The sequence below is a fragment of the Pongo pygmaeus genome, chromosome 10 (assembly GCF_028885625.2).
Source record: "Pongo pygmaeus isolate AG05252 chromosome 10, NHGRI_mPonPyg2-v2.0_pri, whole genome shotgun sequence".
NCBI lineage: Eukaryota > Metazoa > Chordata > Mammalia > Primates > Hominidae > Pongo > Pongo pygmaeus.
In genome coordinates, this window is record NC_072383.2 from 103,723,201 (window position 1) to 103,750,961 (window position 27,761).

Consider the following 27,761-nt stretch of genomic DNA (forward strand, 5'->3'; position numbering starts at 1 on the left):
TATCCATCAACACCCTTGAGAGATGGCATATCAGAGCTAGAAGGGTCCTAGGAGGTTAGCTAGTTCCTTGTATGTCACAAGGCTGAGAAGACAAAGGCCCAGAGCATTTACTGACTTACTCAGGGACATCTAGCTGTGTATAACACAAGGCAGAGATATCATTAGAACCCATGTCTCTCAACTGCAGGTCTGGTATTCCCTCCACTGTGCACATCAAACATTTTTGTAACTTTACAAAGAGAAGACATACATTTACCCAGGAGAAGGCTACGGGATTAACCCTCGCTGACTGGATCTTTAGTTCCACTTCCTTTCATGTAGTGTCTTCCTTAGAGTTCCATTTCATAAAGCATGCTACTTGTATAAACTGTTAAATCCTTAAGTTACGGTGCTGAAATCTTGCCTCTTTCTCCTCTTTTTTTTAAAACATTTGTTTATGTTCTCATGTTCTGCTTCACAGTTACTACTACATCAACGTCCTACTGGGTCTTGCACTCTCCCCCCTTCTTCCCACAACCCGTATCCTAAAATTTACCCTACTCAGGTGCAGAATAGTCTTCCCTAACCCTGGTTCTGACCGTCGCCCATTTTCTCAAAACCTTCCATTTTGCTCCATTGCCTGTAACTCCTAAGCAGGGCACCCGGGTCTTTCCAGTTAGACTCAAACCTATTTTCTGGCCTTACCTTCTCCCATTCCTTCTCAGATACCCCGTGCCTGGCATGGGAACGCTGGCTCCACACTGCACAGATTCTGGGAAGTTACTTAACCACTGAGTTTTCTAATGACTTCCTTCTGGGGTCATTAGATATTTGTAAAAAATGTAATGGGGTTCTTTCTATGATGCCACTAAAAGATGAACACCAAATATAGTCGTAATTTTAATTTACCCTTTAATGCCAGGCTTTCATTAGTAAGAAAATACAACCCTTTACTATTTAACCAGATGGAAACTCCCATTAAGACAAAAGTAGGATTCCTGGAATAAATCCTAAAGCAGTATTCAAAATGAGGAAAGCTATATGCATGAAAATGTTTGCTGTAAATGATAACAGTAAACGCCGGGGAGATAACCTAAATATTCAATGGTTAATAAATGGTGGAATGGGCCAGGCGCAGTGGCTCATGCCTGTAATCCCAGCACTTTGGGAGGCTGAGGCGGGTGGATCACTTGAGGTCAGGAGTTCAAGACCAGCCTGGCTAACATAGTGAAACCCCATCTCTACTAAAAATACAAAAATTAGCCAGATGTGGTGGCGGGTGCCTGTAATCCCAGCTACTCGGGAGGCTGAGGCAGGAGAATCACTTGAATCTGGGAAGTGGAGGTTGCAGTGAGCCGGGATTACTCCACTGCACTCCAGCCCAGGTGACAGAGTGAGACTCCGTCTCGAAAAAATTAAAAAATAAGTAAGTAAAAAAATAAATGATGGAATAGGGTGTAGTTACTAAAAGGAACAATTCTGAAAAATGTAGAAATAGTAAAAAAAAAAAAAAAAGTATGTGCAAATACAAAATAAATGTACGTATAAAACTATCACTGTATGTTCAGATAAGGCGTGGGCATTAATATGGATACATAAAAGGTGATTTTTTTTCCTTATTTTTTAAAAACATTTTTGCTTTTGTTCCATTACTTTGTTGACACTGATAGAAAATGTGGGGAGAACTCCTGACTAGCAGGACCCTCCATGCACGTCCTGTTTGCTTGGACTGCAGCAGCATGGTCCAGTGGAAAGGACAGGGATGCTGACATCAGACAGGCTTGAATCCTGGCTCTACCACTCACAATGTGGTGTGAACACAGGCAGGTATTTAACCTTTCCCAGCCATCGTTACTGTTTCTGTTAAACAGGCTGAAAAACATGCCTTGGTTTGTGTGGATTAAGCAACAACTCATTTAATATTCCTAATCAATAATTTGGCTCCACAAAGGCTAGTTTTTCTTTGTCCTTTAGTTACCTGGGGCATGAGCTTTCTTGTTTTTTTCCAAAACTTGTAATGGGAGTCACTGCTTGCAGAGCGGTCTGATTCAACTTGATCGCGACTGCCTAAAAATCCACAAGAAGACACACTCAGTCCCAGGAGGTGGATGCTTACCTTCCAGGTTGAGAAAAGGGCTGAGATGCAGGTGGCTGATAATTACCTCAGGGTTGTCGGTCAGGTAGATCTGTCTGGAGATGTTGTTTATTGCACATATCCACTGTAGAGGACATTAAAAAAGAACACTGAATCCCAAAGTCACCCACCACGCTAGGAAAGAAATATGACAAACAGAATTTTTACCTCTTCATTTTCCTTTCTGCTCTCAGCCTGGAGGATTATTCCCCTGAAACAAAAGTGTCTAAGTAATTAAGTGCTTCCCCGATCTCAGTGACTGGGAATTTCTCTACATAAACTGAACTTAGCTGGGCTGTGGGAGGAAAAGTGCCATGAAGGCAGCATGATGAGAGGGAAAGAAAATGGGGTTCCAGGGCCAAGTGCGGTGGCTCACGCCTGCAGTCCCAGCACTTTGGGAGGGCGAGGCAGGAGGAGATGGCTTGAGCCCAGGAGTTAGACCAGCCTGGGCAACATGGTGAAACCCCCTCTCTACAAAAAATACAAAAATTAGCTGGGCGTGGTGGCGTGTGCCTGTAGTCCTAGCTACTAGAGAGGCTGAAGTGGGAGGATTGATTGAGCCCAGGAGGTTGAGGCTGCTGTGAGTGGTGACTGTGCCACTGTACTCCAGCCTGGGTGATAGGGCAAGGCCCTATCTCAAACAAAAAAAAAGGAAAAAGAAAAAAGAAAATGGGCTTGTAGGTCTGGCTCTGCCCTGATTCACTATATGATCTTGGACAAACACGGCCCTTTCCCTGGGCCTCAGCATGTTCATCTATGAAATGAGAAGGCGGGACTCCGATCTTCTAGCCCAAGTCTGTGTTTGTACAGTGAGATCCATCTGTTGACCTCCTCTAATGATCCAAGATGACCAGGACTCCAAGTCCAGCCACTCCTCAAACCATGCCCAAAGAAGGACTTGGCAGCCCATTCACTCCTTTCCCAGAACTGAAAAGTCTGTTGCGTATGGAGGCCCGGGAATAAGGTAACAGTAATACTGCCCTACCTTTGTGGAGGCTTTAACTCTCTTTTTTTTTTTTTTTAGATGGAGTTTTGCTCTTGTTGCACCAGGCTGGAGTGCAATGGTGTGATCTCGGCTCACCACAACCTCCGCCTCCCAGGTTCAAGCGATTCTCCTGCCTCAGCCTCCTGAGTAGCTGGGACTACAGGCATGCGCTGCCACTAATGTGCCCGGCCAATTTTGTATTTCCAGTAGAGACGGGGTTTCTCCATGTTGGTCATGCTGATCTCAAACTCCCAACCTCAGGTGATCCACCTGCCTCGGCCTCCCAAAGTGCTGGGATTATAGGCGTGAGCCACTGTACCCAGCCGAGGCTTTAACTCTTTAAAGAGACCCCACATCTGCCAGTTCCCTTGTTCCCCTCATCTGTGGCAGATGGGGTAACATAGATCTTATCCCTATTTTGTATCTGAGGAAAGTGAGGCCCAGAGGAGGTAACTGCAAAGGACCATGATGAGCATCCAGGAATCTCCATTCCCAGGTCATTTCCCATCACCAAAGCAGGAAGGATGAGGTCTAAAGCTGCTCTGCCAAGCTGGGAGGAGAGACATCATCCCAACAACGTCCCCACCCCTACCCCTGCTGTTCAGGTCAAATCTTAATAGAATGCAATGCGAGAAGAGCGGCTCTGATGACGGGCAGGGCCACTCCTCTCCCCAGGCAGGTGAACCCTGAGGCCCCTCCATGGGACCCTGAACTCCTTGGAGCAGTTTAAAAACCACTGCTCTGAGAGGGGATCCCACTGGGATGGGATCTACTGTGAATGGCCACAGGCTGTGGATTGGTAAAGTACCACCTCTTTGGGGCCCCTCAGGTACACAGGGCATGTGGGAACAGCCTGGCAGCCGACAATACTGCTGCAGTGGAGTGCACTTCTCACAACTCCTGCTTCTGCTGGAAAAATGGCCTTCTCAGGAAGGTCGTCCTTACCAAAATAAAGTTACTCTCCCCTGCCGCAATCCAAACACAAATGCTTCTTTACAACAGGCTAGGAGTAGCCACAGCCTTCTATCTCTGAGAATCTATGCTAACAAGCACGACTTCTGTTGCTGTCTCACACATGTAGGTCATCTCTTCTCCAAAGCCACAGACAAACTCTCACTTATCTCCATATGGGATAAGGCAGGCTGGATCCCTTATGGGTCATGTGGGCTTGTTTAGAGAGAGCAGAAAATCATCCTCCTGAAAGGTCAACAATACCCAGATTGGGGCCTCTCCTACAGAGGGCTGGCACGTAGGAATGAACTAGGAGGCCCTTGGCATGGGTGGAACCACTATACTCATTCTCCTCCCAAATAAAACGTGTGAGACATACGATTTTCCATTGGGCGTGGTGATCTGGAAGCAGTAGCGCCGGTCTTCGCAATCCACGGCCATCACTGAGCAGTTGTCCAGGTCCTGGATCAAACCTCCAGCCACGGCTCCCCTGGGCTGACACATGAGATTCCCGCCTTGGGTGAAGAAATAAAGCCTCTCCCAGGTGGTGGTGACCAGCCCTGTTTTGCTGTGAGTTGTGTTTTAAAAAGCCCATTAGTACCAGAAAGCACCAGCGGCCACCTCCAAGTCTTGCTACCTCGTTATGGGTACTGGTGGCATTTTAGAAATAATGTGTTTCTTTATATCGTTAAAGCAAAACTGCCCATTCAAGTGGAAAGAGCAGCAGAAGGGTACAATTTAGCTGGAATGATCTCGGAGATCATGGGCTCTGCTTCCAAGGGAGACACCAGTCCCAGGGCCAACTCCCCGCACTGCAGCCACACGCTGACTACTAAACCAGGAGATGGAACTAGAATGAGTCCGACACCATTAAGGACTGAACACCTGGAGAATCATTTCTTTAGCACCTGGAGCTGAGCTGCTCTGAATCTAGTCAGGGTTGCCTTAGCCCACAGCACCCACCCTATTGTCCTAGAAGGCTCTCAACAGATTGGGTTTTGCTTTAATTGAAGGTCATTCTTGTTTTGTGGGCTGCTTACAAAAGGAAAATCTAGTTCCTGGCAAATAACAACAGAACCTGGTGGGTTTTCTATATCTGCAGAACTACAGGGGACATTTAGCTTGTGATCGCCGCAAGTTCACAGACCTTAGAGGTACTCCAGCCTGGTAACAGCTGGCAGTTCCTCTCCATGGACCCTCCACTGGGGGTTATCAAACACATTTACTTGGCTCAGTATTTACTGAGTAGCAACTATGTCCAAAGGCACTGGGTTTCCTGCCCCAATAATTTCCCCAAATGGCAACGGCTGACATCTGAGTGCTCACTGCCTGGGAGAGATGACCACATTCAATCTAACTTCGTAAAGCGGGTGCAGTTATCAGCTCCATTTTGCAGATGAAGAGATGAAGGCTCAGCCCAGCTGGGATGTCTGATTCCAAAGTCAGTGCTTTTCACACCACACCATGACAATATCCTCTCTGCTCACAGAAATACTTAAACCTGATCATCCCTTCCATTCAAAATGGACACTTAAAGACCTGAGTGGTAAATGTGTGACTCAATCAGTACGAATCGAACTGGCTCTAAAAGCCTCCTGACCCTGCCTCTGGCCTCGCAGGTAGGTCTCCAGCACATGGCTCTCACCTGCCAGCTGGTGTGGGGGAAGTGGCATGAGGGGATAAAAACTGTCAGTGGTCCAGGATGGCAACAGTTAAGAGTGGTCTGTTTGCAAATGGCCACAGTGACCAGAGTCCACAGCACCGGGCTCTTAGAGGACTCGTTTCCAGCCCCATCTCTTAGTGCAGTTTGGCGCCTGGGCCCCAGAGGTTTCCTGTGTTGCAAGTGGGAAGGCTGCTGTGATGGGAGTTCTTCCCAGTCTCACCCGCCCACCTCCCTCCGACTTTAATGAGGCACGTAAGATTGCTTTTCAGCCACCTCTTAGAGAAAACCGATTTCAGAAAAAGAGGCAGAGAGTGGCATTCTCACTTTCTAAGATTAAGGTAACCAGCCTTCTGGATGAGGTTCCTGTTGATCTGTGGTGCAGCCACATCAGAGTCTGGAGTGTAAACAGATTCATCAACAGAAAGTAATTCTTGCTGGGACACCCGCATCTTTTCCGCCTCGGCTTCCAGTTCTACCTGAATGCTTAAGACAGAAGGTGTTGGGTCAGTTACTCACTGCTGGCCAACCCAGCACTACTAAGAAGCCGCTAGCAGCCATCACTCCACCCCCTCAAAGCTTCCAGCCTTACAGATGGAGCTGCCAGCCTCCTACAGGGCCACAACCCTCTACCCTTAGGCCCTGAAAACTATGAATCACAGGGACTCAATTCTGCAGTAGTAAATGTGTTTATATGACTGCTGTTTTAAAACAGAACCTAAGGAATGCCATTGAACTATGCTTGAACCCAGCTATACAGTTTTTTGTTGTTGTTGTTTTTATTTTTTTTGAGACACAATCTCGCTCTGTCGCCCAGGCTGGAGTGCAGTGGCGTGATCTCCTCTCACTGCAAGCTCCGCCCCTCAGGTTCATGCCATTCTCCCGCCTCAGCCTCTCGAGTAGCTGGGACTACCGGTGCTCGCCACCATGCCCGGCTAATTTTTTTTTCTTTTTGTATTTTTAGTAGAGACGGGGTTTCACCGTGTTCGCCAGGACGGTCTCAATCTCCTGACCTTGTGATCCGCCCGCCTCGGCCTCCCAAAGTGCTGGGATTACAGGCGTGACCCACCGTGCCCGGCCGAACCCAGCTAAACAGTTTTGCTGCTGACAGAGGTATCCATGCTCAGCACCGTTGATGCAAAGTTTTGGAGAAAAGCTTTGAGAAGCCCATCCTCCAGGGCTGCTCACACAGGCAGCCTAAGCAAGTTCCATAAAGGAAGGAATGAAATGGTAGTCATGCCTCCCCTGCTCTTGGTTTAGGAAGGAGTGGTGGTGACAGGAAAATGACCAGGAAGTGGTACTAAGGTGCAACAACAAAGCCAAAGGCAATGCTTTTCCTTTTTTAACAGCCACAGATCTGCCCTGAGGCTTCATAGGCTAGCAGGCCAAGGGCTGCCCACATAGGGGTAAGTGGGCCGATGGCCTGGCTCTGGGACATTAGCCCCTGGCTTTCATGGAGGTGTGTGCTGAGGTGTGGAAATGGTGGCTGCCCTTTTCCCCTACTGAGCTAGACCTCACCAGGCCACCCCACCCAGTAGTTACAGTCTTGATTACAAAGTCCTAAACACAATCTGCCCAACAGGGCCCATCCATCTGAGAAATCACGATTTAGAGGAGGTGTTCCTCTGCACTGTGTTACAGGAGACACGGCAACCACAGGGTTAAAATCAGAAGCAAATAGGGGGCCACTGTTTCTCCACATGAGCACCTCAGGATTCTCTCTCTCCTGTAGGTAAGGAACGTTGGGCTTGGACATTCCATATTCCCCCACTCTATCTATCTATCTATCTAATCTATCTATCTATCTATCTATCTGTCTGTCTATCTATCTATCTGTCTATCTAATCTATCTTATCTATCTAATGTATGTATGTATGTATGTATGTATGTATGTATGTATCTATCTATCTATCTAATCTATCTATCTGTCTGTCTATCTATCTATCTATCTATCTAATCTATCTTATCTATCTATCTAATGTATGTATGTATGTATGTATGTATGTATCTATCTATCTATCTATCTATCTATCTATCTATCCTATCTATCTAATCTATTCATTTTGAGAGAGTCTTGCTCCGCCACCCAGGCTGGAGTGCAGTGGCATGATCTTGGCTCACTACAACCTCTGCCTCCTGGGTTCAAGCGATTCCCATGCCTCAGCCTCCCAAACAGCTGGGATTACAGGCATGCACCACCACACCCAGCTCATTTTTGTATTTTTAGTAGAGAAGGGGTTTCACCATTCTCTACTAAAGAGAAGAGAATGGGTCAAGAAGTGACCCACCCATCTTGGCCTGCCAAAGTATTGGGATTACAGGTGTGAGCCACTGCTCCTGGTCAGCCCCTCTTCTTTAATGCAGCTCGATTTTGGCCTTTCTGACATTTGACTGGGATGATGAGGGACTCTACCATTGGTGGCCTTAGGACAGGTAAGCTGGAGGATAAACCTCATTAGCTTCGCCTGCTTGTCACTGCCCCGGCTGAGAGAACGGAACGTGGAAGACCAAGCTCAGCACATAGAACGGGGGAGGAGAGAAGGGGAAGGAGGGACCAAGAGCCTGTCAAGAGCTCAGGGTCAGCTTTTATGGGTGAGAAACCTCTTTGAAGATGTGATACAAGCGAAGGATCCTGTCCCCAGAAAGACACGGGCACCAACGTGGCATCTTGTGTACAACTCCAGGAGATTTTTAGTAGCTGCCCTGCCTTCCCCTCCCCCACCCCACACAGACTCAGGCTCAAACACTGGGAGCTCATCCAAGGTTCCCAGGAACCAAAGGAACAGGGTCAAAATTAACTGCTTTCAACTGGTTCTCTTCACAGATAAAACAACAAAAAAAAGCATGTATATACACACACACACTATATATAAAATTATATATATCTGTTGATATATAGATATGAGCTGCAGAAAGGTAGAACTGTATCACTATAGGGTTAGGGAATAAAGAAAGCTCTACAGGGTGGCTGGAAACCATGCCGCACTGTCTGGATTCCCACCACTGGGTTCTGAATCCGCCCCCACCTTGAAAGCACAGAGCACCTGTGGCATCATCCCCCGGGGAAGGGCTGCACAGCTTCAGGGCCACCACCAGATCCTGCTCTGAGGCCTCCCTGGGCGGGCTGGCTGCTCATGCATGGCAATGTGGCAGCAAAACCACCCCTTGGTTTGGAGAAAAGTGGTCATATTTACTCACCAACATGAAATGAAAAATTACAGGAAAAACAGCATTCAAAACAGTACTTTAGCTATTTGAGTCAAGTGCTGCAAGGTTCAGTTTGGAAACCCCACCAGCTGCCTGTCACCCCATAACTAAATATAGCTTGTCAGACAGGGGGTGACTCACAGAACCAGCCCCAGCCTGCACAGAGAAGGCCATGTAGCCCAGGCGCAGACCCTGACGTTAATGCCCGGGTTGTGGTTCTCTCAGGATGGCTGGTGCTATACTTGGGTTGGCCTAATAATGGCTAATGGAAATGCTGACAAGAAGGGAAGACATAGGCTCTAGGATATGCAGAAAGAGGAAACCACGGCATCTCACACGCATGGGCACGAATGTCCTGCTGCCCATTCAGAAAATAATCAGGTGTGTGAAAAAAACTGAGGCATAGATGGTTCTTCCAGAAACACAGAAGTCCGAGGAATTCTGAGAGTTAAAGCAGGATGAGGAAGAGACGGTGAAAGATGAGGGATGGAGGATACTTTTACAAAGTGACCATGTAATAGCCTCTCATCGTCTATCTCCTCCTAACATTCCCAGGGGCTAAGAACCAAATAAAAGGCAAGAAACCGCAATCAGATTTCACAAGTTGGTTTCCAGCATAATTATAAATAAAAGCTACATCACTCACTGCTGCCAATTATTCAGAGCTAAACAGCTCAGTGACTTTCAGGAAGGGGTATATGCTCTCAACTCCCTTTGCATCTGTCTCAATGCTCAGCACTGGTTTTTCTCGGGACTGATTATTTTTGGAGCATTTCAGATAGACTTCTACCTAGATCAATTCCCTTGTTTAGCCTTCATGAGGTGTGGTGAAATGCAACATCTTCAAGAAAATTAGCAACTTTCTCTTCATGTATCCACATGAAAATTCCTATTCATTATTTCCATTTTGTCTATTTGTCAACTACACACACACACACACACACACACACACACACGGACCTATTTCTGTACTCCAGAACTCGTGGCAAGCACTTGGGAAGCCCACGCTGTGCTCCGGATGGACCAAGCCTGAGGCTGCAGGGGCCGGGGCCCCCCTCAGAGCTCCCTGTCATGGAAGCTGGGGAGGGGCGAGCAGCAGGGCGCCCACAGCCTCCAGTTAGTGTGGCAGTTACTCAACTACTGAAGAGAGTGATGTTGTATTTCTTAAAATAAGCAAATACAGTTTTTAAAATTAATTCCAAAAAGGCTCTATCCCTCCTTTGCCTATGATAAATTAATGCACTGGTCAGAGTTTCCTGAAAAGTGACAGCACTTCCATCTGCTACTGCCACATACTCTCAAAGAAAGCCAAGAGCTCTTCTAAAACCACAGCGAAGCTAAGCTGGACTCCCAGGCTTGTGACATGTGAAACTCCGATATTCACAACAAGAGATCTGGAGAAAACTCCGCCAGTCTGTCCCAGATATTTATGAATATTGGCAGCTAAGGCGAGGGCACTGTTACTGAGCATTGCTGGGGTGGACAGAGGCTCTGTGCGACCCTCCACAGTTAGAACCCTCCCCCCGACCTCCCAGAGATGTCAGATCAGCATGAAAGGCAAGAGGCACAGAAGACCCGGCCGGAGTGCAGCATTACCTTTGAACCATGTCTGCAACGGACGATAAAAAGCTGTCCATACGTTTGGAAAACATCTCTGCTCCCTTCTTAAAAAAGTTAATCTGAAAGATATAATTATAATATTCTGAAAATCATCCAGGGAAGTGATCAGTGAACTCACTGAAGGTGAGACAGGCAGCGTGAGGGCAGCCATCACAGCTGCCTGGCCCGCCTCGCACGCGGCACTAGCAGCATTTCTACTGAGTCTACACCTGAGCACTATGCACTTTGAAACTGGAACCACAGTTGCTGGCTTTTGGGTGCCAATGAAGGCATTCCTTACTTCCTGTGACTCCTGTCTAATATTCACTTCCCAGAAAGTCTGGGTCCCCTGACAAACCCTGGAGGGCAGGGGCATGGGAGAGGGGAAGAAGAACATTTCTGTGTATTAGTGGCATCTGCACCATCCCACCCTGAGCAGCTCCAGTTTCCATTCTTCTACAGCCATGACTTTTACAAATCTGCCCATTAGGTATGAACTGCTCCATTTTCTATGTCTGCTGGTTGGGAGGTAACAGTAACAGTTGCAAGCCTAGATGATGAAAAAAGAGAGAAAACGTTCCGTGTGAGCAAGGGTATTCTCTCACACATTAACCCGGCTCGTCTGTCTGACCTGGAGGCCTCCCTTTCCTGGCATGGTGGGCACCAAAATCGACCTCTGACCCTGAAGAGGCTAGCAGGTATTCTCAGCATAGTTCTGATGGCTTTGCATCTATTCCCCAGATACCCTGGGAAAGCATGTATTCTAATGTGCTTAGTTATCACAGGTTAAAAATGGATGATTGTGGTCATCCTAACCCAGGTGATACATGCAGGGGGCTGTTCTGGCCCCATGATCTTTAAATCATACAGAGATCACCACTGGAAATGCCATTTGGAACTCCTGAAATGTTAAATATCAAAATGAATATTAATCATTTAATATCATTAATCTGTTAAATCAGCACTCTGCATTTCTAATGGCACAATGTCATGGTGGCCTCCCTCTCCTTCCCCTCCCTGAACTCCTTTGAAATTTAGACTCCTAGGCCATGTCTTAGCTCCTCTGCTATTCTGTAAGCTCCTTAGGGCAGGGGCTCACATAATCCCTAAGAAAAGTGGGCGAATAGATGAACAGAAAGCAGGTAAGACACTGGCTCTACAGCCGCATCACAGCCTGTCCCATCAATATAACACTGGAGGTCACTGTTCTGTTCTCAAAAACCTGCGCACCGATTACAGAGCCTCAGTTTGCAGGCATGAGGACCGAACATGACTTCAAGGGCTGGAGAAGGCAGGAATGGAGTCCCCACACCTCCAAAAAGATGGGTAGTGCCAAGAAGCCTGGTGAGTCTCCACCACAACTGCCTTAGTGAGCAGCAGGAAGTGCTATGTTCACGGAACCATCAGCTCACAGAGGCTGGGGCTCAATAAACCCTAATTGCCAAGGTCGAATGAGGCAGGAGGACAGCTAATGCTTCTGAATCATCCAGAAGATGACTCCACGGTGCCAGGCAACAAACTTGTCTAGGACAAGGAGCTACTGTTTTCATCTGCATTTAAAAATAATCCATAGGGAAAGGGCCTACTTGGTCTTATGTCTTGAAATCTGGATATGAACAATGAAAGATGCCATTCTCAGCTCTCAACAATGATGCTCCTGCCACCCAATAATGATGGTGTGCTCTGCTGTTCCCCTAGAACCGGGGCTACATGTGTGCTACGGTACCCACAGCTCCTCTTCTCCCTCTGTGGCCAGAGCACTCACTTAGAGAGTCCAGGCTGGGAGCAGTGAGGTAGTCCTTGGCCATGAACGAGAATGAAACCAGCTGGTGTCAAGCTTGTCCTGTAGGCCTTGCAGGACACCCTCTTATCAAGCAAGTTCTACAGCACTGACCGATCAGGACCAGAGGTGCTCATCCTTCTGAGATGCTAGATCTGAGACCCTTCCTGACCCTAGGCCTCTGACTGAGCAAGGTTACGGCCCCAGAGGCATGGCGTCAATCCAGGAGGGGTTAACTAAAGAGAACAAAGAGAGCCCCGGCATTCTCTAAAATGGCAAAGCCATCTGCCAGCTGCGATACTGCCTGCAGGAGAGGGGAGGGCAACAGTATGAGTTACTGCACACCTGTGTGCACAAGTGCCCATCACAAGCACCTGGACAGCTCCCAAGATCTGCTGAAGACTGACGCCGCCCACAGCTGGGTGGTGCTACTTCACTCAGAAGACACCGAAAGACTCTATCGCTCTATTTAAGTCTCACTTCCAAAGGCATAGGCTGACTTCAGTGAACTCACCATTCAACAACCTAACAACTAGATTAAGAAGGAAGACAACTGAGTTTGGTTATCTTCCGAACCCATTTCCCGTTTGCCCTGAGAGTACTGTGCTGGCAGTGAGCTGCACTTTTTTTCTCTAAACAGGAAATGGCTTAAAGCTTCTCTCTCATTCCCCTTTTTGTTGAATGACACTGACGTGAGGTTTTTGTTTTTTAATATATGTGCCTTAAAAATGTATTATAGAAGTATTAGATGTTCATATATCAGGTATTTTTAAGTTGGTGACTTTTTCTTAACAACATTTTGCTTCCTCGCATCCCCTTCTGTTCCTAGATTGTCAACTGAGAGAAGATTCCTGGGTGCCTTTCTCATGGGCCAAAGGATGGCTTTGCAGACAACGTGAGTGGGACAAACGCAGAACGGGGTGGCAAGTGAGGGGGTGGTGCTATCAGCCTCACACTCATGGTCACTCTTGTCTCCGCCGCACTGATGCCACTATAGTCAACTCCCCATCCTTAAAGTAGAGCCTCTCTTAAGACAAATATTCAGCCAACCATTAAATAGGAGGATAGAAACCCAATAAATACAGAAGACCTCATAAAGCACTGGCAATGTTTCCCCATGCCCAGATGTTAAGGTGCTGGGATCACCTAGGAGAGGTGCCACCTGAGGAGCCAGCGGGGGGTGGGGGGCCTTACTACAGAGCAGCAAGGAGTGCCGGGAATCCTGGGTGACAGGCGAGCTATCCCAACCCCAGTGGTAGCTGCTTCTAGGAGAACTGCACCCAGCTGGCTTTCATTTGGATTAGAAAAAAAGGGCCACACAGGCTCCTCCCCAGGAGAGGCTTGGGACCCAGGCCTCATTTCCTGAACATATGGCCTAACTTGAGGCCAATGCATGTCCAGCTGAAGATGACCCAGCTCAACTGGAAGCTGTCCAAGTGCTGAATCCCACAAAGTTGCCAGGGAGATTGTGCATTTATGTTTCTTTCTACGACGATGCTTCAGTGTCTCCTGAGTGCCCTCTCAGCAGAACGCCACAGCTAGCTTAGGTTTCAGCCCTCAAGGAGGGACTCCCCTACCTGTCCATGGGCAAAGCCTATCATGGGCTCCATCATGGCCATTTGCTTTCTGTACTGCAGCGCGTTGAGGGCACAGTAGTACTGAAGGGAGGAGAGGTGCTGCTTCCGCCGGGCCGCGGCCACCTCTTTTCCAACTTCGGTCTTCACCTGGTTAAAAGGTGAAAGGAAAACTTCAAGTTGTCTACTGTACATGACAATTCTGTAAAAGCGTGCATTTCAAAATGTGTGTTTATGCATTATAACCATTTTTGTGACAAATATAATAAAACACAGATAAGGCTGCACCTCAACTTTCTAAAAAATCCAAATTAAAAATATGCAAGAAACAGCATCTCAGTGGTCGTGAGGCCGCAGTGAGGTGAAGCCAGTACTCTCCTGGGAACAGTGCAAAGTCCTACAGTCCTTCAGGATAACAATATGGCAGCAAGTACTGAAGAAGGCCGCAGACATTCTAGTTCACTCATAAGACTGTATGCCAAGGAAATAATTTAGCCCAAGGAAATCATGTAAACAGAAGTAAAAAGTTATATGCATGAAAATAGTCAATATTATCTAGAGTAGCGAAGGTCCTAGAAAGCATGGGTTAAAGAATCAGAGTCAACACTTGGGGCAAGAAGTTCAAGTGACCTGGGTGATAAATAAGTCAGACGAGGCAGCAAGCTGAAGTTAAAACCCCTGTGTGATCATAATCTTACAATGGCTCTAAGCTGGTGTTTAATAAACCAGTTTGAAAAGAGAGAATAGAGAAGTGGAGGTCTACTTATGAGATTTGGACAGAATAATTTTAAAAGTCCATGTATAGTTAAAAAAAAAACAAAACCATGCACCCTTTTATGCCATAAATTCACAAGAGGAAGGCATGAAAGGCCTTTATGTAAATGAAGTGAAAAATAACATGTAAAGTATTCTTACCTTCTCATTCTCCTTTTTCTTAGGCAGCCTGCTGTATTTTGCCATTGAGAGGTCATGCTCTAAAAATAAACAGACATCTGAGCACCCAGGAGGGTCAGAGTCAAAAGGGAAGAACATTTATTGGGGGTCTCCCCCCCGCCACAGTAAGCCCACACACCCACACACCAGGAACGGAGAAGGTGCCTACCATTGCTAGCGAGTCCAAATAGATCCTTTAAAGTGCTTACTTCTGAAAAGGAGAAAAGGGACCGTCTTAGAGCAATGAAAAATAAAACATGCCAACCCAGAGCTCTGCACTTTCCTCTGAAAATAAGAGAATATGTGTGCAAGGGAAGCCCCTGCACCCTCAGTCCCCTGCTCTCACAGGCCTGGCCCAGAGGCTGGGACCTGGGCTCACTAGAATATACGGCTTCAACCATGCCCCACACCCGTGACCCTGACGGCCCGAGCAGCCGTGCCTCTCCACATAGCACTGAGGATCTGTGAGGGAGAGGGCACGCCAGGGAGGTGGGCTGGACAGTGTGGTGGACAGGTACTTTTCATGGAGACCTGGAGTATAAACGTAAGTTCTGATGCCTCAGCCCCCAAATAGAGTGTCTTAATACATCTTTCTACACCCAGAACCTAAAAGCTTCCTGTGTTGCCATTTTAATATCTGACTTACTGGAGTCATCCCTGGACAAAGGAATACGCGGTGCTTGTATTAATGAAAAATGTGACACGATCTAGCATACTGTAGTTGCGAGAAGCCAACACCAATAACTATTACTCCAAGTGAGTGCCACACCCACCATGCACAGAGATGGCTGAACCAAGCCCAAGACCAAAAATCCAAAAAGATCATTGAGAGCAGTGACCATCCAAGGTTAGAAACTTAAAAACACAACGATCGATACCTAAAACAAAGCGACACTTTCTACAATTCTAAAACAATCCATTTTCATTTTATCAAACAAAGCAAAGCCATTCACATCTATGTTGGTTATACTGGTTTTCAATTTGCCTGCAAACTGCCTCCAGCTTTTAAATTCTCTTCGCGTTATTCATACTCTTTTGGTATCAGGCTACTTTCTGCCCTTTCCTGCTTGCATTTTTCTTTCTTTCTCTCCCATCTTTTACTTCTTGTTGGAGTCAAGTTTTAGGTTTCTTTACTTACAATTTTAAGTAGTTTCCTTAATATCTCTTGTGTTTTCTTCATTCAGATTATGTACTTGTGTTGGTGAGTGAATAAAGTCCGAGAAATATAAGATAAAACACCACTGTCTAGGCAGAGGGGAGATCAGATTCTAATTTGGTCTGATGTTGACTCAGATATGACCTGGGGCCAAATACTTCAAAGTGATGTCCTGATGGCATCAGAAAAGGATGGTTAACCTTTTTCAAAGATACTAAGAAGATTCCTTCTTACTACTAATGAGCAGTTTTATTCCACTTAAAAAAATCACCATCCTGGGCAAATACTACTCATCCACATTTGGGGTCACTCTGGATTAATGGAGGCCCCTGTCATTAATGCTGCTGGGCACTCTCAATTCTAGTTCTGCCTCCAATAAGCAAACCTGAAAGACATAAATCTGACAACACAGGTCTTAGAAGATGATTATTTTCTTTCAAACGGACTTGGAGTTTGTTTTTAAAATGACATCCCGTTCACTTCTAATGATTTTATTTAGAGAAAACCCTTCAAAAAATGCACGCACTAAGGCATACAGTGAGGACTGAATAATCAGCAGATGACTGAGGCAAGCATGTTTTAGCTTCCTATGCAATGACAGATGAGCAACACTAAAAAGCACTAAAATTCCTGCTTTGTTTAATCAAGGTTTCCCTTTAGCAAGCAAATGGAGGTATTACTTGTTATTTTTTATTTATTAAGTTTTAGTGCTACCAAACTGACCTTAGGTAGAGTTTATGCCAGTTCTATCCTTGTTCCTTAGCCTCAGGTGACACCAACACAGGGGATCTCAAAGCAAGGGAGGAAAATCTTCACCCTTTTTATATTTTTTTTTTGAGACAGAGTCTTGCTCTGTCGCCTGGGCTGAAATGCAGTGGTGCAATCTCGGCTCACTGCAACCTCCACCTCCCAAGTTCAAGCGATTCTCCTGCCTCAGCCTCTCGAGTAGCTGGGACTACAGGCATGTGCCACTATGCCCGGCTAATTTTTTATAGTTTTAGTAGAGACGAGGTTTCACCATGTTAGCCAGGATGGTCTCGATCTCCTGACCTCGTGATCCGCCCGCCTCAGCCTCCCAAAGTGCTGGGATTACAGGCGTGAGCCACTGCGCCCGGCCAATCTTCACCTTTAAGACTTGTCTTTAGATTTACTGCAACCTTTCTCCGCCCCCACCCCTGCTGCAAAAAAAGCTTAAAGTGATATATTTTTAAAGAGTAAGTAATATACTGACCAGATCTTTTAGCATTCAGGTTTAGGCTTTTTTGGGGCCAGCAACTTGTTTATATCAGTGTTCTAGAAAATGTAATTCTTAAACTCTAAGTAATAAATACTTCCAATGAAGAGAGAATAGGACTAGAAAATGTGGAGTCCCTTTTCTAACATCAGCTAAGTTTTTTCAAGATTATTCATTCTTTTTTATGTGCATTTTGTGACTACCTTGATTTCTAAGAAATATAAAATTGTCCTAACGCTTTATTTTAGTTGAAGAACCAAAATTAGTCCAAAAGGACAACTAAGTTTTCTGACTGACTCACAGATTCCCTTACTCACTAAGTGGTAGAGCAGTCCCCATCCATCGTTCACAGCTGCATCCCCAGAGTCTAGCACAGAGAAAGCATGGTTCCTATCCCGTCTTCCCCTTTCTCCAAGCCCCCGTTTTCCATTCCAAAGCATTCACGGTTCCCCCAAGAACAGCATGACTTTACAAATGTCCCCTAATCTGGAACACAGCCTTAATGTCATTTTTCAAAACCCAGCTCAGAGATCACCTTCTTCAGGAAGCCTTCCCTAGCACGCCTTTCTGTGTGCTGTTTCTACTCCTGTGCATCTCTGTCCTGCTACCCTCATCAAACGACATTACAATGATCTGTTTCCACACCTGTCTTCTCACTGGCCTGTGATCTCCTTTAGGTGAGCCAGGAACGTAGTGGGAAGTCAGTAAAAGTTCACTGAATTGAACTGCTCAAAAAGAAAGGCATTTCTCAGCGATCCACACATTGAAAGAAAGTAATGCAGTAAGAATTATTATTAAATGCATTACACAATATTTTGAAGGTAACTGGCATTGAACTCAGTTATTTTACCTGTGAGATCCTTTTCTCGGAATTGTATAATAGGTAGAACCATTGTGTCTGCCAACTGTTTAGCCAGCTCTGTATGGAGAAGATTAAGCTGAAAGAAAGAGAATGGTATTCAAGTAAATTAAATACATTATTATTATTGACATAGTCTCATTTCACCAAGGAATCACACTGAACACTTCTGTGTGGGCACAGGGCTCAGGTAGACTTCCTTAGCAAATAAGTACCCTTCATAAAGCAGTAAATGATATTGGCTTAGAAGCATGAAAAATGAAATGCAAGGTTCTAACTGACCAGGGCACCAATGAAGCTTGCTAACAGAGTGTCTGGGCCCACAGTTACCCTGTTCACCGGGCAGACTCTGCTTCTTCTGCGTTCCCACTCTGGGCCCCACCCCACTGGAGAATCCTAATGCCTGGATGTGTCTGCAGAGAACACAGCCAGCTGTCAGTGCTGTCATGGCTCAGGACCTCGCCAGGCTGCTCGGCTCTCTCACTCTCCAGGGAGGCTGAAGCCACGCCTGAAAGATGGGCCTGCTGGAAACCTACTCGCCTGAAAACCACAGCCAACTATGGGCCTGGAAGTGACTTTGGAGAAAGAATACTCCCTATCGGCTGGGCGTGGTAGCTCGCGCCTGTAATCCCAGCACTTTGGGAGGCTGAGGCAGGCGGATCATGAGGTCAGGAGATCGAGACCATCCTGGCTAGCACAGTGAAATCCTGTCTCTACTAAAAATACAAAAAATTAGCCAGCATGGTGGCGGGTGCCTGTAGTCCCAGCTATGCGGGAAGCTGAGGCAGGAGAATGGTGTGAACCCGGGAGGTGGAGCTTGCAGTGAGCCGAGATCTCGCCACTGCACTTCAACCTGGGTGACAGAGCAAGACTCCATCTCAAAAAAAAAAAAAAAAAAAGAATACTTCCTACCAAAGCAACTCTGCCAGATTTCAGACCTTTAGTCTAGAAAAGGACCTTTCTGAGAATAAGATGACTGCATTTGGATGTGATGCTCCTCACCAGATGATTTTAACAGCCCTTGACTCTTTCTCCCCTTCTACTTCAAGGACTCAGTAAATTCTATCTTTGTAAATTATCTAGGAGAAATAAAAATTATCCCTATCAGTGCATTTTTGAGTACTTTTTGCATGCCAGCTTTATATGCTCAATACTAAGTAGTTCTCATCCATTCTGTGAGTTAGGTATTATTTATCATCACCACTTTACAGACATGCAAATAGCTCTCCAAATCCAGAGGGCAAATAAATAGCATAGCTGGGCTTTTAATCTGGGGATGGTGGGATCTAAGATTCGTTTACTTTCCACTACATAGCCTGGGATACAGAATTTGTCCTTTATGCTCACATGTTTGGGAATCTAGACGTTGGCAATGAATACGGTGGAAGGGATTTTCCCACTAGACCACAGACTTCCAGATATTTTGGGATTCCTGCTGGGTGACTAAGGGGAAATCACCCAGCAATCATTTTTGGATTCAACATGTGGCAAAGTTTCTTTTGGCAGTGCTGGCAGTCACGCATATTCATCAACCTTCTGCACACGCGTCTCCCAACAGATCTGGTCCTTTGAGGCTGTGGCTTCAGAGGCCACTCTTACAAGCTTAAAGACTTGCCTAAGGTCAACCATTTGCCAGGCAAGGGAGCACCGGGGCAAGCTGCTAACACTTTCCCTATAGCTTGACCAAGTCAAAGCATGGCAGCTATATTTGGGGGTAACACAGGAAGACAGCCATGCCAGTAAATGCCTTCAGAACAGAATGTGATGACTACTTTTCCAGAATAACTTCTATAAGAAAGGTACTGTTGTTTTTCATTAACAGTTAACAGGCTCTATGCTTGACACTTTGAGAGACATTATTTAATTCAATCAATATAATAGCCCAGTTAAGTGGGCCTTGCTGATGCCATGTAAGATGGAGAAACCAAAACTCAGAAAGATTAAGTGTCTTTCCAATGGTTATGCACTACAGAAATGGTACATTTCCCAGCTACTCATTTTCTCCCCAAGAATTAAGGGGGTTATGTCATCAGCTTTTAACATGGGGCTTTTGAGCTGTGAGTTGTACAGGATAATCACTGCTGACCAGAGCACCTTCACTGAGGAGAATGGAAGGGGCATGCACTACCTCTCACAACGTTAGCATCACCATATAGAAAATGGGGACAACAGCATCTTCCTTGCATGGCTAATGCATGTGAGGACAAGACAGTAACATGAACAGGACACACTCAGAGCACAGTGCCTGGCATACGTGCTCGGTCTTCAATCAGTGGACTCTAATGACAATGACATCCTGTCTCAGGTGCACTCAAAGGAAGTGGTCCAGAAACTCTGCTTTTAGGGAAATCGCCATGCATGGAAATCTCTGTGTGACTTATAACATGGAAGATCTCATTCCAATGCATTCTATTACATGTAAGCCACATAAATTTCTACTTTTTGTTGAACTTTCCTTTAATTTCTGAGTCAAATAACTTGCCTTAAAATTTTTTCAACCTGGTTTAGGCCCAGGTAGAGAGAACAGCCCCAAAAGCTACTCTCCTCTTCCCAGATCTAGGCCCCACCTGGGCTAACTGCTTTCACTCTCTGGGTCTTTACATCAAAAGGTTTGTTTGAAAACTCCTTGCAGAGCTAACCCTTCCAGGGTGCCACGATACTACCTGTAACAACCACACTTCCGGTTGGGCGTGGTGGCTCACACCTGTAATCTCAGCACTTTGGGAGGCTGAGGCAGGCAGATCACCTGAGGTCAGGAGTTCAAGACCAGCCTGACCAACATGGAGAAACCCCGTCTCTACTAAAAATACAAAATTGACCAGGTGTGGTGGCGCATGCCTGTAATCCCAGCTGCTTGGAAAGGCTGAGGCAGGAGAGTTGCTTGAACCCGGGAGGCAGAGGTTGCGGTGAGCCAAGATCGTGCCATTGCACTCCAGCCTGGGCAATAAGAGCAAAACTCTGTCTCAAAAAATAAAAAAATAAAAACCATACTTCCATCCTTTGGGAACTATTCACTCCCTACTAAAACAATCATCATTCCTGCCCATGACAACGTGGTTGTAAATAAATATTTTAAACTGGAAATCTTGCTTCTGGGGTTTCGACAACTAACCGCGTTTCCTTAGCAACTCTCTTCTCAAGCAAACATGTGACTCAGGGGTGTAGTCTATTGCTTCTCGCCCTGGGTTATCTTTCTACTGTTAATTAAGGAAAACTCTTCCCCAACCTTCCAAAAATCACTTTTGCTCCTCTATAATCACATCTTCTATGTATCTTTTATCCATTTCAACACATCTGAGAGAGAGCCATGCAGTGCGTGTGATATCATGATATAATAAAAAATATGTATTTGGTCTTTGCCCTCAGTTCTTGGCATAGAACTCTGAAAACCCTTGTAATTTCCTGATCAATAGGGGTGCTAGGAGCATATTTTGTTACAATATTTGGTCTCTGACCCCAGTTTCTGACACAGAGTTCCTAATCCTTTGGAATTTCCTGGATGATGGGAGTGTCTTTTGTTCTGATGAGGCAACTCCTGGTGGCCTCCAGGATAGGGGCTGGTCACCAGAAACACCAAACCACGATTATGAGCTTGGAGCTTTCAGCCCTGCCCCCATCTTCCAGGAACGGGAGAGAGCTGGAGGTTGATCACATCCGTATGATGAAGCTGCCAATAAAAATACCTGAACTGCAGGGTTTGGAGAGCTTCCAGGTCGTTAAAACATCTGGCAGAGCCCAAAGGGGTGACGTCCCCAGAGAGGGCATGGAAGTTCCATGCTGCCTCCCCTGTACCTTGCCCTATGTATCACTTCATCTGGCTGTTCATCTGTGTCCTCTGTAATATCCTTTATAATAAAGGTAAATTTAAGTGTTTCCCTGATTTGTGAGCCATTCTAGAAAATAATCAAAGCCCAGGGGGATGTTGCAGGAACCCCCAGTTTATAGCTCGTTTGTCAGAAGTACCAGAGGCCCAGACTTGCAATTGGCATCTGAAGTGTGGGGGAGGGGGTAGTCTGGCGGGATGATGCCCTTAACTTGCGGGATCTGAGGCTATCTCCAGGTAGATATGTCGGAATTGAGTTAAATTGTAGGACAGCCAGTTAGTGTCACAGAATTGCTTGATGTGGGGAAAACCCACACTTTTTGGTGACCAAAGTGTGCTGAGTGCTGAAAGTATAGAAAGAGAATGAGTTTGTCTTTTTCCTACTGTTTATAGTAGGGTAGAGGACAAAGCCCAATAAAAATCATATGACGTGTTCACTTTTACATCCCCAGTGCCTAGAACAGCGTCTGCTAAATAGGTCATCAATAAATGTTTGTTGAATAAATAATGGCTTGTTGAACTGGTTTGTTGAATAAATGAAAATGCAATCAGTACAGTTTTATATGAATGTTAGTTTCTCATTTTGTAAACCGAAGACAGTATCTACTGCAGATCAATAACTGGTCAGTTAAACGGCATCTGCACACTCCTTTATGTTTATTCTTTATCATGATTTTTTGAGTATTCAAACTCCTTAAAAGATGGAACTATTTGGCCAGGTGCGGTGGCTCACACCTGTAATCTCAGCACTCTGGGATGCTGAGGTGGGCGGATCACGAGGTCAGAAGACCGAGACCATCCTGGCTAACACAGTGAAACCCCGTCTCTACTAAAAATACAAAAAATTAGCCGGGCGTAGTCCCAGCTACTCGGGAGGAGAGCCAGGAGAATGGCGTGAGCCCGGGAGGTGCAGCTTGCAGTGAGCCGAGATTGCGCCACTGCACTCCAGCCTGGGAAACAGAGCGAGACTCCATCTTAAAAACAACAAAAAGAGATGGAACTATTTATATCCACCTAATTTTGCAGAGTTCTGTCCAGCACTAGTAGCATCTGAGCTCTTATGTTTTTTACAATTAGAATTTATGTACTTTTCCTATAATAACTGGTTTTCTTTTTTTACAAATATTCCAAATGTACTGTAAAATATAGCTATAAGAACAGTTGTATTAAACCCTTTGTAGTAAGCTAGGCATGGTGGCCCATGTCTGTAACCCCAGCACTTTGGGAGGCTTAGACAGGAGGATCCTTTGAGACCACAGTTTGAGGCCAGCCTGGGCAACAAAGCAAGAGGCCATCCCTACAAAATTAAAAAATAATAAAAAACCATAAAAATAAACCCTTTGTAGTGGGTTGAACTGTGCCCCTCCCCTAAAAGATATGACCACCCAGAACATGTGAATATTTGAAAAAAAGAGTCTTTGCAGATGTAATGAAGGATCGTGAAATGAGATCATCCTGGATTGTCACTAAATCCAATGCCAAGTGCCTGTATAAGAAGAGAAGACACGGAAGAGGAAAAACATGGGGGGTAGAGGGGATGTAAAGCCAGACTGGAGTGATGCTGCCACAGCCAAGGAACACCTGGAGCCACCAAAAGATGCATGAGGATTCTCCCCGGAGCCAACGGAGGGAGTGTGGCCCTGCCAGCACCTTGACTTCAGCCTTCTGGCCTACAGCACACTGGGAGGGGATAAAATTCTGTTGTTTGAAGCTACGTATTCATGGTAATTTACTATGGCAATCTGAGAAACTAATATACTCTCCTTTGGAAACCGAATTCTCAGAAATCTTTCTTTTGGTCTATTCTTCATATATATCGAAGCCTTTCCCCTCAAACCAGAAACAAACGTTAATAGTTAGTGTACAACCTCTCCTATGAAAGGAGCTTTGGAAGATCAACAAGTTGAGATACCTTCTCAGATATTTAAGTAGATATTTAAAAATGGAAAGTGGGCCAAAATAACAACAAAAGAAAGTTCAAGAAAGAATCAAATACAAATTTTCTATGTTGCTATCTTACCTCATCCACTACTTTGGAAAAATAGTGGAGTGTTGAAATTACTTCTTCATCACCTTTGCCAAGAGCAAAGTTCTAAGACCAAAGAATAAAAGAAGCAGGTGTTAAGTGAATACTGGGGAATTCAGCACAAAGCATCACCTGCAGAACACTACCCTCCACACCGACGTCCTTTCTTCTCCAAGAGCACGTCCTGTCAGAAGTGTCTACCTGAAGAGGGAGTCACAGCTATCCCCTTTGTCCTGCCCCCAGGGTGCACTCATCTGACCCTCCCTGGCCATTCCTTTCTGTCAAATATATTTTTTGACTTTATTTGAGTTTTTATTTCCTGGAATTGCTAATGTTGATTCACTTGTAGTTCCTTGGAGACTCGGAACCCTCAATGGCAGTTAATTACTTCTAGAGGCTAATTAGAATACCTCATAAAGACTGTGGGATAATCACCGATTTCCATACATCAGTGGAAGGGAAAAGACAAGACAAAAGAACTATGAAGAAAATGAAACAAATAATTTAGGTCTCTAAGGATGCCTCTGGATAATTCCACTTAAGAAAGTCCTGAACACAGCAGCATCATTGGCCACATAAATACCAAGTTACCTGTTTTTCATATGCCAGCAGTTGCTTAGAAAGCTGTTGTGTGGCCAGGCACATCTCATTCTGTGGAGAGAAGAGAAAAAGCAAGTAAGATTAGTCCGATGTATACACAGTCACTGAAAAATACCATCTCTGAGAATCCCTTAAAAAGTAATATTGGCTGGGTCCAGTGGTGCACACCTATAATCCTAGTACTTTGGGAGATTGAGGCAGGAAGATCACTTGAGACCAGGAGTTTGAGACCAGACTAGGCAACATAGCAAAACTCCATCTCTGCAAAATAAAAACATTTTTAATTATCTAGGCAGGATGGCATGCACCTGTAGTCCCAGCTATTCAGGAGGCTAAGGCAGGAGGACCCCTTAAGACCAGGAGGTGGAGGCTGCAGTAAGCCATCATTGTGCCACTGCATTCTAGCCTGGGTGATAGAGTGAGGCCTTGTCTCTAAAAAAAAAATTATAAAAGAAAAAAAAAATCCCTTTCCACCATATGTAGCTTAAAAAAAAAAGAAGAAAGCATATGTGTGTGCCTGTCAAATAATAAAATGTTTTGTTCAGATATTTGGAAAACAAGACCAAAACAAATCAAAAGGTTAAAGCTTGCTATTTTATTTTTTAACCCTTTACAAATGACTGCTCCTTCTGGTCATTCAGTCCATAAAGAAATGTAGTGAGCAATTATAATGTGCCAGACATTCAACAAGGGCACAGTCCCTGTCCTCATGGGGCTTTTTAGGGAAGCACGCATCAAAAAAATAGTTACAAGTGTGATGAGAACTGCAAAAGAAAAATACTGGCTGTGTTGGGAGGCTCTGACAGACAGTCTCAAGGGAACAGCTGTTCTGAAGACAAACTAGGAGTCAGCCATGGGGACGAGCTTTCCAGGAGGCGCCAACACGTGGAAGAAGCGCACTGCCTGTCTGAACAGCTCTGAAGTGGAGCGTGGCTGGAGCAAGAGCTGTGCGCTTGGAGGCGATATCAGGCTGGGAATGAGGCAGTGGGAAGGTGTGCAGGCCCCCGGGGCCCAGGCTCACACATACTGGAAGCACAGTGGGGACTGAAGCAGCATATGACAAGGTCAGATTCCACCAGGCTTAGAACACTCGCTGGCAATGATGGATGGTAACAGAAGCACAGCTAAACCCAAGTATCCCAGAAAACCCGAGGAAGCACTGCTCCTCAAGAGCTGCGATGTCCTGGGAAGCCTGTTTTGTGCCATTTTCACCAGCCCGTACTGCTCATTTTCCTCTCCTCTTGTTTATTCCTCTAATCTCTGGCTACACAGTGGTTTTCCACCACTATCCTCCTACCACTGATGTGGGCAGCCTATAAAACTTGCCTTACATTTCTAAAGCTCAGTTAAAGCTTAAGATTCAGGGTTTATTCCTAAGGAGCAGAGCCACTGGGTCTGATGTGGCACAGATGATGGGAGGACACTGGCCTACCTTCTTGGCCTCGGCCTCTACTGGCTGTTTCTTCTGGGGTTGTTGTTCCTTTAAGGCTAAGTCCTGAGTTCTGCAGGAGCTTATTTTATTTTTCCCAGTCATATTTGGCAGAATACAGTAGAGCCAAGTCCTACCTTTTTTTGACCCTCTTTGCAGACAACTGGCCAACCTGTTCCCTGACTTCCTGCTCTGCCCTAAGGAATAGGCATTAATAGACCAGGAAACGTGGCTCTTTTTCCTCAGAAAAAAGTCAGACAAATACAACAAAAGTGCCTGCCTCTGACATCCTACTGGTATTCAAACCCTTTCAAAACTAACCAGAAATGTGACTTCTAGCCACATAGTCAAGAAGCCAGCAAGTGGACAAAGCCACAAGCACAATGTCCTTCATTCAGACAGGAACGTCCAACAGTTCTTAGCACACAGCAAGCCCTCAACAAACGTTTGATGAATGAATGAATGAACAAGGTTAGAAGATTCATCTAAATTCCAAGTTTAAAACAATACCTGAAATCATGGTGTAAGGGTTTTAAAATCCTTCCTAACTATACAAGGAAACATCACAAATGAAATAAAATACGAAGCAATTGGCCAGGGACTACTACCTGTCAACCATCTTTAGCAGTGTTGTTTTGAAGATCAAAGTGCATGGAAACAAAGGTCTTACTCACTGGGCTGATACTCGGCTATGACTGAAAATCTCGTGCTCCTTCTTTCTAAGTTAGCAGCAGATGGATTCATTCAAGCTATCTTGGCATGTGCCTGAGGGCAGCACCATGTGGAACATGATTTGCAGACCCACAGAATCACTGTTAACAGCAGCTAACATTTACAGAGGGCTTCATTCATGCCAGACCCTATGCTAAATGCATTCTGTGCACGACCTCATCTAATTCCAATGACCCTGTAAAGCAGGTTCTAATTAATAACTCAATTTCACAGATGAAGAAACTGAAGCACTGAGAGATTAAGCCACCTGTGCAAGGATACACGGCTGATGAGTGGCAGGGCTGGGATGTGAACCTGGAGCTGTCCGATTCTAAAATCCACACTCCTAAATGCTACTAAGATCCCAAGTTCTACTACAAGGCAGGAGAGGAGAAGGCCTCTGCTTTACACTAGGGTGGGCAAACTTTTTCTGTAAGGAGCCAGAGAGTAAATATTTTTGGCTTGTGGGCCATATATGGTCTTTGCCACAACTATTCAACTCTGCTTTGTAGCACAAAAGAAGCCAGAAATAACATATAAACAAGTAAATGTGGCTTCATTCTTATATAACTTTATTTACAAAAATAAGATGCTGGCCCAAGAGCCATGGATTACTGATCCTGCTTTGTCATCAGATGTCTCAAAGACCCATTCTTTTGCCACACCCTCTGCAGGAGGCTCTGTTAAGCTACACCATTTCAGATCCCAGGAGCTTCTACTCTTCTAATTCATTCTTTTCTTTATTTTAGTCAACTCTAATATGTTACTTCCCCATATATGCCTCCTTCAGAGACTGGTCAACACATATACCCACCCTCCAGGACTTCCAAACAAGCAGGGACAATGGGCCACTCAAATTCTTCCTCAGAGCTTACTGGCAAGTGCTCCGAATGTAATGGAAAGACCTGCCAGGGAACTGCCAGCATCAGGCTGTACCCAAAGCTCAAGGGGAGAGCACTCATGTGCCACCCACACAGTCACACAGCTCCACCTCCGCTCAGGGAAGAAGGGGCACAGCGTGCAACACACAACAGCTGCCTTCCAAAACGACTCCGAACAACCAGACTCTCCGGGTCTCTCCTAGGAATACCATTTGAAAATGCTGCGTGTTTTCCTATGTG

At 45.5% G+C, this 27,761-nt stretch overlaps 1 protein-coding gene and 1 long non-coding RNA gene across 7 annotated transcripts in view; one reads left to right on the forward strand and one right to left on the reverse strand.

Annotated features, from left to right (window-relative positions):
• Nucleotides 1-27,761, reverse strand: part of APPL2 (adaptor protein, phosphotyrosine interacting with PH domain and leucine zipper 2) — a 63,316-nt gene that overhangs the window by 19,935 nt on the left and 15,620 nt on the right. For 3 of the 6 annotated variants that reach the window (XM_063646656.1, XM_054444323.2, XM_063646657.1), the window contains exons 3-14: nt 24,492-24,551; nt 23,895-23,966; nt 18,043-18,130; nt 14,972-15,013; nt 14,785-14,861; nt 13,873-14,019; nt 10,513-10,595; nt 6,037-6,195; nt 4,429-4,617; nt 2,282-2,324; nt 2,142-2,198; nt 1,958-2,046 (exon numbers count right to left, since the gene is read on the reverse strand). In XM_063646656.1, the coding sequence (XP_063502726.1) occupies nt 1,958-2,046; nt 2,142-2,198; nt 2,282-2,324; nt 4,429-4,617; nt 6,037-6,195; nt 10,513-10,595; nt 13,873-14,019; nt 14,785-14,861; nt 14,972-15,013; nt 18,043-18,130; nt 23,895-23,966; nt 24,492-24,551 (1,106 nt within the window). The remainder of the gene's footprint in view (nt 1-1,957; nt 2,047-2,141; nt 2,199-2,281; nt 2,325-4,428; nt 4,618-6,036; nt 6,196-10,512; nt 10,596-13,872; nt 14,020-14,784; nt 14,862-14,971; nt 15,014-18,042; nt 18,131-23,894; nt 23,967-24,491; nt 24,552-27,761) is intronic. The other 3 variants (XM_054444325.2, XM_054444324.2, XM_063646658.1) reach the window with 1 other exon arrangement.
• Nucleotides 2,194-7,157, forward strand: LOC134737616 (uncharacterized). The gene is made up of 3 exons (XR_010122691.1): nt 2,194-3,359; nt 5,539-5,668; nt 6,674-7,157. It is a non-coding gene; the product is annotated as an uncharacterized LOC134737616 (long non-coding RNA).